The sequence below is a fragment of the Strigops habroptila genome, chromosome 4, assembly GCF_004027225.2.
Source record: "Strigops habroptila isolate Jane chromosome 4, bStrHab1.2.pri, whole genome shotgun sequence".
Lineage (NCBI taxonomy): Eukaryota > Metazoa > Chordata > Aves > Psittaciformes > Psittacidae > Strigops > Strigops habroptila.
The window spans coordinates 33,946,954-33,961,200 of NC_046358.1; the positions used below are offsets into that span (position 1 = coordinate 33,946,954).

The 14,247-nt window shown below is 46.8% G+C and overlaps 1 protein-coding gene and 1 long non-coding RNA gene across 47 annotated transcripts in view; one reads left to right on the forward strand and one right to left on the reverse strand.

Annotated features, from left to right (window-relative positions):
- The window catches only part of NRXN3 (neurexin 3), a 997,539-nt gene that overhangs the window by 364,906 nt on the left and 618,386 nt on the right, over window positions 1–14,247 (reverse strand). For 6 of the 46 annotated variants that reach the window (XM_030484286.1, XM_030484283.1, XM_030484285.1 and 3 more), the window contains exon 1: window positions 1,208–1,660. The exons of 39 other annotated variants lie outside the window; for them this stretch is intronic. In XM_030484286.1, the coding sequence (XP_030340146.1) occupies window positions 1,208–1,451 (244 nt within the window). In that variant the 5' untranslated portion in view covers window positions 1,452–1,660. Of the gene's footprint in view, window positions 1–1,207; window positions 2,290–14,247 lie in introns of those variants that run through there. One more of the 46 variants, XM_030484280.1, reaches the window with a different exon arrangement.
- Window positions 1,688–6,767, forward strand: LOC115607229. Its single transcript, XR_003991149.1, has 4 exons — window positions 1,688–1,920; window positions 3,563–3,605; window positions 3,978–4,081; window positions 6,552–6,767. It is a non-coding gene; the product is annotated as an uncharacterized LOC115607229 (long non-coding RNA).

Sequence of the window (14,247 nt, forward strand, 5' to 3'; positions counted from 1 at the left end):
TTTGAACTCTTCAGACTGCTCTGCTGGTCATCCAAGCGCTTATCTGTGACACTCCAGCTTTCAATATCCCTGTAACCATGACACAGCCCTGCCAGCACATCCTCCTAGCACCTACTGCAGCCATGTCATGCAGCATTTCAACCGTCCCAGGCCTCTCCCCTCCCTTCCCAAGTGGCCCTCTCCCTCATTTCTGACACCGGTTCTTCTTCTGGTCCTGAACGGATGTGCTTCTGCAGCTGAGTGCTCCTATGATGGAAGGCCAAACCTGACCCGGCTCTGCAGAGAAAGGGCCTGGCCCCAGCCTGCCTGCCTGATGTGGCTGAAGCCAAGGGACACAGGACAGAGGAGAGAGGAAAGTGGAGATGAGGGGGAGCTACGATGTCACCCAGGCCTGGGCCAACTCCTCTCAGGGTGGGCAGATTCAGGAGAGCTGGGCAAGAGACAGTGTTGGTCCAGCTGCCGAGCATTGCTCAGCATTTCAGGGGCAGGATGCTGGCAGGTGTCCCCCTGCCCCTTGGGGTCCCTCAGACTCCCTCTTCCCCTTCTCCCTGCTGCCCGAGTGGAAACCCACTCCCTACTATTTCCTGCTCCTGCGTTTCCCGGGAAGCAACTGCCAGGCACTAAGCAGGGAGCCGGGAGCAGGTGTAAGGAGACCTCGCCTTTTCCTTTGTGCGCCCTGAGCCACCCGATAACTTCACGCAGGAAGGCTGCGAGCGAGGGAGCAAGCAGCAGGGCAGGGCCTTCCCGCACCGGGGCACCCGGCAGGGAAGACGCGCTGCTGCAAGGACCCTGTCAGCCGCTACGACTCCGTCAAGGACGGAAGCCAGGGAGTTAGTGGTGCTCTCCCGGAGGACCCCCAGCCCCAGCGGGCTTGGAGCCGGTGTCCCTCCGCCCGCCCCGAGGCGCTCAGCGCTGCCGCCTGGATAGAGCGGCCCGAGCCCGCCCCGGCACCCCCCCAACTCCGTCCCCTGAAGCACGCCGCGGGGGCAAGTTGGCTCCGGAAGCGGCCCATCCTCAGCGCCCAGCTCTGCTCGCGGAGGGGGCAGGGGAAGAAAGGAGAGTTAACGAGGAGGGGAGCTAACGGCAGAAATATGAGGGGCTGGCAGGACCCCCCCCACCCCGGAGTCACAGCCATCGTCCCTGTTCCCCCTCTGCTGCTCCAGCTGCTCTGCAAAAAGGTTAGAAAGAAACAAGAGTGGGAACCCACCGTGTCCTCCTCGGAGGGAGACAGGGGAGCGGTAGATAGAGATAGGCACAGAGTGGTGCTTGCTGCCGTGGAAGTGATGCTCATACTGAGCCTGAGATACAGACGAGGAAGAGGAGGCAGAAGAAGCCACGTTAGAGGAACTCCACACAGAGCTGACGATACATCCCCAAAAGAGGGAGCACATCCACAGGGTCCAGGCGGGGCGGCGTCCCGGGCAAATGCTGGGGTCTATTCTCAGGTGCATGGTCAAGGCACAAGACACCTACAGACGGGCAGTCTGAATTCCAGCCAGAGAGTGAGGATAAGGTTCATGATGCCAGGGGACCCATGCTAGCAGAAAGGAGAGTCGCTTCCGAGGCTCTAGGGCGTGCGTGTTCAAGAGGCAAAAGACAGTAACTGTCTGTGCGAGAGAGCGAGTGCGAGGAGGGAAGGGGAGGGAGGGGGGGAGGTTAGTAACCACACACGGAAGAATAAGACTCGCCGTTTCCCAGGGCTGGATCTACAGTGCCGGGAACCCGACGGCCGCAGCAAGCCTCCAGGAGGGCGCAGGGGAGCCGCTCATGTCAGCGCGGGGGTCCCGGAGCTTGCACTGGTCAGGTTCCTCCAGGATCACGGGGTCCTTGAGGACTTTTCCCTACCTGCGATCCCTGTCTCTCACTTTGCTGAGAGGGACTATTGAAAACGAAAAGGAAGAAATAAGCCAGAGACCCCAGGTAGATTTTTTGATTTTTTTTTTTTTATCCTAATTCCAGGGGGGGTTCTGTTGCTTCTCCACTAGCAAATGTTGCAATGCAGAACTGCTAGGCACACGCGCACACACACACACACACAGAGATCTGGATTGTTATCCTCCTTCCACCGGATCCAGGCGACCGAGGGAGGGCTCAAGCCGATTAACCCTGCGCAGCCAGGGAGGGCAACACCAGGTCTTCCCGGGCGGGCGGTCGCGGAGCAGAGGCCGGGGCCGGGCGGCGCGGTTCCGGGAGCGGGGCGCGGAGCGAGCGGAGCCGGGGGCGGGAAGCTGACGGCCGGCGCGCCAAGTGCGGGCAACTCGGCGGCGCAGGTGAAGCGCAGCCGGGGCGGCCGGGGAAGCGGCTCCGCGAATGGGCGAGCCGTATGCAAATGTCCCAGCCGCGGCGAGCCAATGAACGCGGCGGCAGCTCTCCGCAGAGGGACTGGCTGGCTCCGGCGGGAGGCGGGGCCAGGGGGCGGCACTGCCCCCGCCATTAATGCGCCGGTGCCTTACACACGCGCCCGGCGCCCCCGACCCGCTGAGGACGGGGACCCGGCACCGGCCTCGGCGCGGCCGCCCGGGCGAGCCTCGCGGCAGCGGTGGTAGTGCCGACGGCGGCGCTGCTGCTGCTGCCAGCAGTGGGAAACACCCCGGACACCCAAAACTATTCGCAAAGGAGTTCGCCGCGCGGCCCCGGCGGAGGGGACCGCCTCGCACCGCACCGGGGGAGCAGCGCCCGACATCCACCACTCCTCAGGCCGCGGCGGCTGCCCGCCTCGAGCGGTCCGAGGGAAACGGGCCCGCTCCATCCGTGCGGGGACGGGATGCGCCCGCTTCCTATGGGCACCTCTTAGAGTGTGTGCGGCCGGGAGCGGGGAATGCAACCGCTACCGGCCCCCTCGATGCCACAGGGACGCCCCTAATTAACACCGTCTCCCCCGCGCCGCCCCGTCCGAGTGTTCGTCCTGCGGCCGCAGCTGCACAGGAACGAAGTGAGAACCGGGAAAGGCCGTGCTCATTAAAACCCCATACTGCTTTTATAGTAAACATAGAATGGTTTAGGCTGGAAGAGAACTTAAAGCTCATCCAGTTCCAACCCTCCTGCCATGGGCAGGGACACCTTCCACTAGACCAGGTTGCTCGAAGTCCCATCCAACCTGGCCTTGAACACTGCCAGAGATGGGGCAGCCACAACTTCTCCAGGCAACCTGTGCCAGTGTCTCACCACCTTCATAGTGAAGAACTTCTTCGTAAATTTATTTATTTATTTATTACGCTCCTGCAATAATAGTCTGAGTCCAATCAGGTGTATTTGCACCTAATCCTTAGAGAGCAAGGACTGCAGCCAGAGTTTGCAGCCCATAAATTAATAAATAAATGCTGTAGCATTATCTTGTAATTTACTGCCTATCAATTTGCATGGCAGAACTCCCCAACCGCACCAGGGAAGCCAGACATCAGTGGTGAAGTGACTTATGCAAGAGTCAATAAGGAGCTTTGGAAAACAAGCCAGCCAGCCCCAGGACTCCTAGCATTGTGCTGCACTGCCTCCCTCTCCTTCATTTAGTCATTCAAACCAGAATAAACTGTTTATGACTAAGTTTCCTTATTTTCCCCTCTAGACACACGTTTGTAGCACAGATGCGCACGCCTCAGAAACCTTTCGTAAGTATCTCCCCAATGCAGAGATGCGATGTTTTCGGTCATCGATCTTGATTTGGTACAATATGTCAGTAACTTGTAATGATCAGCCTGAGCTGCACACCTAGTACTTCTAGTTGAGCCTGATATGCTTGCAATTTATTTTCTAGAAACTTACATTATAGTACAAGTGATCTAAATCAGGGGCTAGTGCAGTCAGAAATACTTCAGTGTTTTGCTGGATTTAATCAATGATTGTAGACAGTAAAGCTGGAAAGCAAGAATATTACTTTCAAATTTATCCAGCACCTGCCACCTAAGAATCTCGGAGTGCTTTAAAATCTTTTATAAATGAAGCCATTCAGCACCTTTAGGTATTACTTTGCCATTCTGCAGATAAGGAAACAGCGGCTCAGAGGCACTGGGCCAGTGAGTGACTGATAGACATGGGAACTGAACAGAACAGACACAGAGATTCTCCATCTTAAACAGTACATGCTGTAAGTATAAACGTTTGACTGATTTGGTGGCCACTTGTTAGCCTTAAAGTGTGAATATCAGCTTTCCTCCAAGCACAGCTCACAGCTGGAGACAGGGGTGAGTGACCTGTGGTGCTGGTGCCTACTGGCTGGAGATTTGCAGTGCTATGCATAGAGCACAGAGCAGTTTTATCCACGCAAGACAACTGTTCCTGGCCCTGAGTTTTGTGAGGAAGCTGGAGTTGCTGCCACATATGTGGTGGGATATCCAGAAGGATCCCGACTTCAAGAGGAAGCCGCCCCCCTGCTCCTAACTGCGCTTGGGAGAAGAGGCAGAATATAACCTGGCATATCACTCTTGCAATGTGGCCGACCCATGAGGGTGCTGCTAGCATCCACCTTGAATCCCTCACCACAGAAGTCCTGACTTTAACCCAGTTCACAGACAAAGTACTCTGAAATATTTATTGTGCAGTTAAACTGTAGGGGGCTTGATGTAGGGGGAACGGTATGTATTAAATAGACATCACTGAAAAGCTTGTTTGTAAATACGGGAAATCTGTTCTGAGTACATTTCAGACCCACCTAGTTATCAGCAATACAACAATGATCTGCCTCCCATCATTTCACTTTTTCTCTGGCTAAAGCATTACAAAAAGGACCGAACATATCAAACATTACAGGATCAATCACTTAAAAATGAACTATAGATCTAAACATTGAGGACTTAATGCTGCTTCTCCAGAAGGCAATGGTGGAAAACTCATTCATTTGTATAGGAAACGGATGTGTTTTACGAAGCATAGTTCTAGAGGGAAGAGCAGAGGAACTGCATGGATACACTCCTTGCCACTTTCCTGCAACTGTTTGCCCTGATGCTAAAAGAGGAAAAAAAACAACAAACCAACAACCCAAAAGAGAGACTATCTTTGTTGAGTAAAGTATAGTAGCATCCTTGGGCTCTTAATTCCCTTTTAACAGTCTGCCAGACCACATCCTCTTCTCTGTACTTGAGCCCCTTTTCATGCTGGCCACCTCTTGAGCTGCTGCAGGAGGCAGAGCCCTCAATGAACAATAAATTACCAAGCTCCAAAACAAATCACTGATCTTTTCTTCACTCAGTCTGCCCCCAACCCTTCCCCACATACAGAGGGGTACCAGCTTAGGTGCAGGGGATGTACAAAGGAGATGAGCATGACTTCAAACTGCCCTGGCCAGAGACAGAAAATGCCTGGTAATCCCTCAACAGGAGAAACAGAGAGCTGCTGTGTGTTGTCCCTCGGTAAACCACCCTAGACAAAAAGAAGAAAGGCCAAACTGTAGGAGCACAACATAAAAAACTGGGAAGCTGGCTATAAATACATCATAGGGTTCTGGTGATACCATAAAGTACTGGAACTTCACTCTGCCTTGCTTTATTAGGTGTCGGTGGATGTATTTACTACCCTATAATTCACGGGTGACTCATTTATTTAGCAGTACCACTGCAGGAAGAGGGCAGATTTCAATTGAAGTTTCCCCTCTTGGGTGGCAAGGGAAAGTTTATAGTTAGAAGTTTCAGCAACATTATTCCCACCAGATTTACTTCAAAAAGAGGCACTGTTACTTTCCTATTAGTTTAGTTCATCAGGGTAAACATCCAGTCTGTCTAAATGCCCTTGCATCTTCAGAACTGGGATGGGTACCTTAAAGGATAATGGTTCTCATCATAAGTTGCTTCCCACAAATATGAGAAAAGTAGTCTTGTTTCTTACATAGCTCTTTCTTTTACTAAAAGAGCAGAAGGACACCATATTCTGCAGAAGTGAGAAATAATAAAGCCATTGTTTCTGAGTTTTGAATCCCAGAAAGAGAGCCAGTTGGCTTCAAGCCTGGGAAAAGTACAACTCTCTCTATATTTCTCATTAAATCTTAGTTGTTAATTACTTTGCTGCACTCAGAACTGAAAAAGTCAGCTCTGCTCTAAAACCGCAGATCTCAAACTAGATCCAAAGGGGAATCTCCATTAGCTTTTAGTAATACAGGGTGACTGCCAGAGATGACAGCACTGGCTCCACCCAGCAGAAGCTAAGAAGTACAGCATTAGCTATTATATTGCTATAGAATAAAGTTAAGAGAATACGGTCAGCTAGAACAGCCTGTCACCGAATAGCTTTACCCAAACTGAACTGTTTCTCCCAAGGTTCAAAACAGTCCCCTTTTATTTTTCTTTTTTTTTTTTTTTTAATGTAATTTTCCAAGAACAAGAAGGGCAAGAACAGGTTTCACTTATGATCTTAAAATAGTGTCTTCAATAAAATAAAATAAACCTGAGGGGACTGCATGCTGTAGAGAGCTTAGGACTGGCATATAGACACCTTTGTCTTTAGCAAGCTACTTCAAACACTGTGACCAAAAAGCTGGTAAGTTCCTCAGTCCTGCCAGCAGAATTAACTGTTCCGAGACTAGCCCCTGGTGCCACACTGTCCTTGTCATCACTGCTTCTCTGCAGGCAGCCTCAAGAGGCAGGTATGACCCAGCAACACCAAAGAATTATCAGTGTCTGCTTATCCAGAGGGAAAAGGAAGAGTTGCTCCAGGCCAAGGCTGAAGACCATGCACACAGCTGCTGCTGTGCAGTACTTTTCCTGCGTGTAACAAATGAGCTGCAGTCCCTGTAGTTCCTGGTTTTATTCTGTGCCTTTGAAAATAAAGAGCAATCTATTCTCTGTGCTTTTCTTTAGCATTCAGTAAGTCCAGCTACGTACAGAAGTTCAGGCCTGTGCCATACACATTACCAGTGACACAGGGCAGGTCTAATTCTCCTTTCAGTTCAGCTCCAAGGGACCACAGTTTGCCACAGGCAACTAATACAGAAGCTTTGGAGCCTCGTTTTGTTCTCATTCGTGTCAGGATAAGTAAATTCAACAGACCCAGTAGATTGACAACCATGAAGGGAGATCTGACCCTTGATGTTCATTTGTGAGAAGCAAAATGCAAGCTGATTACAACCAGTTAGCCTGGGCGAGCAGTAAGTTAGCCAATAGCAACAGTAACCGCCGGGAGCTTTGACAGAAGATGAGGACACAAACTCAGTTCTGTCAAGTGTCCAATTTAAGGGCCAGAAATCCTGCAAAGTTCAGATTTTCATTTTCTGAAATTTCACACATATGGTCCTATGTTAGTGGAAACAAGCAAGAACAAGTGTGGGGACACACACACACAAATACAGTAATGTATCTGTTTTTTATAAGCATTGATCAATTGGGAAAGAGGCAATGTCAGAATTTGCTGTTGCAAACTGACAATAACATGTTAGAATTGCCCATTTACTAGAACGTGTATAAAGGATGAGCCAGTGTACGCAGCACTATGTAAACTAACAGAAGCAGAGAAGCCCTTCCCCAGAGAGCTTGCAGACTTGCTGGAAAAGAATGAGCTAACATTGCTTGACAAGTTTTATGAGCAAATGGTACCTTTTTTGGCTTAAGTCCACTAGTGTGTGAATGGAATGGAAAGGCTTAGACACTGGCAATAGCAGCTTCACACAGGAACAACTAATGCAACTGCTTTTAGCCATAGGCTTGTAAGTTTCCATTCAAAAATTACTGAATGTGCCGCAGATACCCTTGGCTACCTGCACAGGACACCAATAAGCATCCTTTCTCCTAAAGCTGTATCAGAAATTAGGACAAGATTAGTCTCACAGTTTGGACCATCTACAAGATCAGTAATTATGAATGTGCTTTGTGTTAAATGATGGATGCCGAGGTTTGGTTTACTTCAATCATAATGAGGAGCTCCGATTACTCAAGTACCTACCATCTCTCCTTTTGTCTCACAAACACTTTAGTCTGCCTCTGGGGTAGTTTATCAAAGAGGGCTAAGCAGACTCTAGTCTACCTATCAGGCAGATTCAGCTCACAAGAGAAAACTGATCCTGTGCTGCTGCAGACCTCTTTCCTCCAGGAAGGCTGGAACTGCATCTATTGCTTTTACTCTCAGTAGAAATTGGGTTCAATCACAGAACCATGGAATGGCTAGGGTTAGAAGATACCTTAAAGATCATCTAGTTCCAACCCCGCTGCTATGGACAGGGACACCTTCCACTAGACCAGGTTGCTCAAAGCGCTGTCAAACCTGTCCTTGAACACTGCCAGGGAGGGGGCAGCCACAGCTTCTCAGAGCAACCTGTGCCAATGTCTCACCACCTTCACAGTAAAGTATTTCTTCCTGATATGTAATCTAAATCTACCTCCTTTCAGTTTGGCAGCTGCTCAGATCTTGTCAGGCAGAGAAACAGAACCTGCTTCTACTTCTTGTGTCATTTTGGGCAATGTGACTTTTTCTTCAAAGGTTTGTTCAGACTCAGAAAGATTACAGAAACTGGAAGTTTGAAGAAATCAGGGTTGCCCACTACTCAACCTTAAACAGTTATTGAGTCACTAATGAAGGAAAGGAGCCTGATGGTTTAATTTTCTGACGTTTCTGTCACAGAATTCACACTTCAGTACCTCTACTACCTATGTTTCACTAAGTATATCAGAATAGGATGGTAGTGACCTGTAGATGTGCTGAGAGCTGATTTCCGTCATTTGTAACAGCCCCTTTTTATAAGTAGGCGACTTTCTAACCAACTGTGCAATTAGCCTGATTTTATGTTGAGCCAAATTCATCTCTAGCATAACTTCTAGCAACTGGTGGATGAATGCAAGTAGCTACTATGTTTATGGAAACAAAAAAATGTGTATCTTACTCTCCCTATGGTTGGAATCAGTGTTGGCAAGGCTAAGTTGAAGCCGAACAGCCTGTTACCATTCTAGGTGTGTGCTGCTGCAATCCCTTGCCTTGACTCTCACAGCAGTGAGAGGTTAGGCACACCAGCAGATCACAGAGGAAGATGTGTGACCTATTGTCACCTTGGCTATATCTATTCTCTAGATCTAGATTTAGATCTCCAAGGTGGCCTATGCCAGTCCAGCACCTTACACACTAGTGGCTAAATATTAGCACTGCAGAACTAACATTTATGTCACAAATTCTTAGTGTGGAAGAGCTGGGAAATTATTTTTAAGAGGCCTGAGTTCTAAAAGTTAAATAGTACCTGAAAGGCTGAAGTAAAAAGAGACAGGGAATAGACAAAGTTAAAATATCTGCTGCAATAAATAGGGAACGATTTTAAATTTTACCCATGAAAGCAGAAAGGAGACTTCTATTTTCCTTTTGCACTCAAAGAAATCTTGTCTGACACAGAAAGGCAAAGCTGGAAAAACTGTTGCTTTTGCTCCCTTAAACTGGCTTCTGTGCTTAATGAAAAGTGAGCTCTCTAATACACACTGTGCACAGGCTCCCCTCTGCTTCTCTTCTCTCTTCCACCTATCATCTTGCCTGGCTTTTGCCTGTAATCACCTGTTCATCTTACAGCAATAACTGCCAGGCGTCTGGTGTTTGCTGTAGTCTCCCAACTGCTGAAAAAAGAATTAAAAGAAAAGCAAAGAAAGATGTAGGGGTAAAATCTTTCAATGACACAAGTGTCTCACTGCCAGCCAGACAAAGAGTGAAAAGTCTCCCGTGGCCAAGCCTGCTCGTGTGGGAGCTGCTGGTAGGTGTAATTTCCTAAGATGTATGCCTTGTCAGTGTGCAGAAGATGAAGAGAGAAAGAAGGTCAGAGCAGCCAAAGCTAAAAAACTGGAAGGACAAAAGATGACACATTCTTCTGCTTTTAACCCTGAAAGACCCCATGCTGCATGGCCTGTGGCAAACCAACATGCTGGCATACATAACGAACAATAAGACTATTAGATGGCCTTCTCCTCACCCAAAGGAAACAGCCATTTTCACACGCAGTGCCTGTGCTACACAACCTCCACAGGTGGGTACAGTATGCGGTCCAGTTGCTCTCAACCACAGTAGAAATTAATTTCTTCCCTCTAGGTAACTAGGCTCAAAATAGACGAGACAGCTAGGAACTTCAGGAGGCTACCCAGTCCATCTCTCTGTGACAAGGCAGGATAAACTTTACCTACAAATTCTTGGTGATGTCTAACAGCGATGACGAGTCAGTGCCTCTGGGAGCAGTATATATCAGTGCTCAACTTTATCAACAGATTTTTTTTTCTTTTTCACAAATCTGCTGTAGTCAAAGAAGTGGCTTGTGACACCTATAAATTACAAATGCATTAATCAGGATATAATTAGCATTAGCTTTCCTTGTGCCCTCATATAAACGTACTAAAATATTGTAACTAACAGCAGTATGTAATATACATATACGTGATGGTGTGTGTGAAGAGAGAGATACATATATTTATAAGCATTTCTCTAACTATGTGAGCAACACGACCACCAAATAAGCAAACAAGACGTGGTTAGTTGCTCACAGGAGGCAATCAAGTAATAAAAAAGTTGCAACAAAGGACAAGATAAGCATAAGGGATGCAAACAGGCAAGGCATCCTGCTGAATACACAAGAAGCAAGTTAGGAAAAAATAACAAGAGAAGCAGCACTGTTAGCAGTTGAAGACTCCACTTCTGGGAAAGTGACAGTGCTAACCATACACAATCAGCTCTATGGTACTGTATAGTTACAGTTAATTTAGGGCATAAATGTTAAAGGCTAATAGGTTTGTATATAAAATAATAATTAATGATAATGACTGAGAATTAACCATTAGCATAAAGTGTGTTGCTAATTAATGAATCCACTAAAGTTTCATTTTAAAGTTTAAAATTGGCCTGAAATATCAGCCTTCTAAACAGTCTCTTCCTAGCAGCCTGTAATTCCCTCACTCACACATACATACAGACACGTATTTTTGGTTATGCAATATTACGGTCTGTTATTTCTTGCCCTATCATAGAGGAAAGATTATTTTCTTCCTCTTTACAGATATCACTTACGTATTTAAAGACTACTTCTATGTCCCTCCTTCCCAGACAAGGACATTTGCCTTATTGTACCTTAGAGATACATGGGGTTTAAACTGTGCTCATTACTGCTGGTTTTCTAGAGACTTTTTCCAAATATCTACATTTTCCTTGAAGAGCAATGTTCCAGACTGGATGTACTACTTCAGATGAAGTCTCATGAGCACTGCATACAGAACAATTATTTCATGTATCTCATTGATGATACTCCCATCTACATTACTTGTCAGACATTTGTCCCTTTTGCATAGAAGGAGGGCTTACATTAGCGCCCTCATGGCTACTTCCAGTTTTATATTCTATAACATGGAAAATACAGCTAAGCCTTGGTCCACGAGTTCCTAGGCCTTTTTCACCAAGATTTATTAAAGGTTTTGCAACTTCCAGAAAATGCAGCTTAGGTCACTATGCGCTGGGATGGGTAGTAGTACAGCATCAACTATCTGTTCCCTGCTGATATATTTAATATTACTAAATTCAGGCCCTGGCTTCAAGGCATGCAACACACCCACACAAACAAATCAAATGGATGGAAGCAAAATGCACTCCAAGTCCATTTGTGGCAACTGATCACAGGACTTACTAGGACACTTGGTCTCCAGCATAGAACCTCAACAAAAGCACAATAGGAAGAATAAATGCAAGAAGCATGACCTGCTTTAAAAACATCTCTCTCCTTCTGAAGCATCTCACTCTCCTATCATTCCCCAGGGTCTCAAACTCCATTCTACCCACACAAGCTCTTCCAGTGCTGCAGGTCTCCGGAGATACCACCAATTTCCTTGTCAAATCCTCCATCCTGCCTGTGATTCAAAGAGTGTTTATGCTAGTCACATGGATGCAAAAAGCCTGCTTCCTCAAACTGAACACTTCCCTTTACCCAGCACCCTCATCTGTGAGCAAAATGGGAGGGGATTTGTGTAGGGGGAGGCACCCAGCAGCAATAAAACATCACTGGAGCTGCTAACACCAGAGCAAGTGCAGACACTGGGCGTACATGGGCTTTAAGCACCAGGCAGAGAATCAGGAAGTGGAAACAATGAAGGAGAAGGAGCAACACGCTCCCTCACTGATAAACTGTATACAACAGATAAGGTGTAAACTACTCGCAACACAGATATAATATTTATTGGACAGGACAGAGAAAAAACTCCAGCTACTCATTGTAAAGCGCCAAGGCAAAAGCTAATGAGAGGAATGCAGGGATTACGTTTAAAGTAGTAAGATGCATACAAATACATGTGCAAGCGCACACATGTATTTCTGCTTCGCTCTCTCCTCTGTAGCCTCTTTATCCCTTCCTCAGACTACCAGCCAGGGGCAACTATAGAAGAAACCAGAGAAGGAGAAAATAGGGAAATGCCTGCATAACCCATAAAGGGACCTTACTTGAAGAATGACACCTTCCCCGCCCCCCACCCCCCCCGAGCTTCTAGTTGGTCATACAAAAGCCATCTGCACCTTGGGCCAATTCCTCCCTTAAGTCATCCCTCAAGTTATAATTAGGTTTGCATCGTTTTAACTAGTTGCCACATTTCACCTCCCTCCCCTTTTTATATCAGTCACCAAAAGTGAATGCTTAGGATGGCAACACACAGTCTGTCATTGACTCCTCCAGGGTACTGGCAGAATTATAGTGGGTACTGTGTGGACGAAAGAAATCTGAGTGGTCTTCAGGATGACTAACTCTGAATCATTTTGTTGCTGTATTAATCTCTGCATTCCGATCTCCTCCTGCACAAAAATTAGAAGGTAGCTATTCTGTGACAGCTCAAGCTACCAAAAATCCCCCCAAAAGATGGAAAGCAGTATGTGATCAACAGAATAAACATATATACAGGTGTTCTGTGTAACACCTTTTCTTGCACCAAGAAGCTTCTTACCCACTACCAGACCCTACACTAGATGTAATCCTCAGAAATGTAGCAGCAGGCAGATAAAAAGAGGGCATCTGATATTCTTGGCTACCTGAAAACACGTTGTTCCACAAGCAGCAGAACTATAGAAATAAATGAGTAGGAATTGGGGCTTCAAGTTTCCCTTTTGTTACCCCCCCATATTCGCCATAATGTCACCCCATCACCCTCAGTTCCCCCCCACATTCTCTCATACTCCCTCCTCTGATGTGCTCAGATTTTCGTTATATTTCCTTTCCCGCCTGTATCACCTTTCATTTCCTTCCCCCCTCATGTCTTTGCTTTGGATGAGAAAGAGGCAGCCTGTATTGCGGCAGGTTCGGAGCTGCAAGCCTACCAGCTGGTGGACCAGCCCTTATGCCTCACTAGGGGTGAGGAACAAGTCTCAGTATAAATTCAGTATCTCTGGGGCTTCAATGCTCCTGCCAAATGTGGTGGTTGCTGGCTGGGTGACCAAAGGGGCTATGGCCAAATGGAGTGACTGCAGAAGTGTCATTTCCTTAGAAAACCAGACTAACATAACACTATATATCCACACTAGTACAGTATGGCCTCAAGCAATGTAAGAGTTAAAGTTGCAGGATGTTGGCTTCTCACTATGGGCTGGATTGCAAAAAACCTTTTGTAAAAGGAGTACCAAAGCCAAAGACTATGCTATGAAATGGGCAATTCAGCGTTTTAGATCTGTACTACAGGTATATGGTAATGAAGCATGTTTTAATTAAAGCATGACAGAAGGAAACCTTAAAAGGTGAGAAATTCTGTGCCACTTTGATTAAGCATTACTCTCCAATGCTGGCAACAGGACCTAGACTGGCTAGAACACAAAGGCAGGGATACTGCCTCTCTTCTTCACCCGCAGACATTGCTTTGGTGTCAGAGCCAACCACTGAACAGAAATTGCACAGGAAAAAGAAATAAATTATCTAATGCAGTTCAAGGTAGCAGGAAAATACTACACAAGTAAATTTCAAAACTAGTATGACAGCATTTTTCCAACTTCTGTTGGGGAAATAGGTGGCATCTGAGGGGAGCCCCCAAACCATCTGGCTATTTGTGGGTTCTATGAGACTCTCTGATCCCTCCCCAGAAATGCTGCTAAGCATTAAAGAACTTATTATACAAAATTTTGATTTAAAGAAATATGTCCCTGGAAAGCTTCTGCTTTCAGCAGCAGATAGTCTAATCATTTTGTTTTGCTTTTTCCCAGAAAGCTGTATTACAACAAATTGCTCTCATTATCAGGTTTTCTTAGGTCGCTAGTTACAGGCTGAAAATAATACATATCCAGATGCTTATACAGAGTTTATCATAGCTTAGGTTATGTAAGTCATGGTGAAAAAGTTTATAGGGTTAAAATCAGACT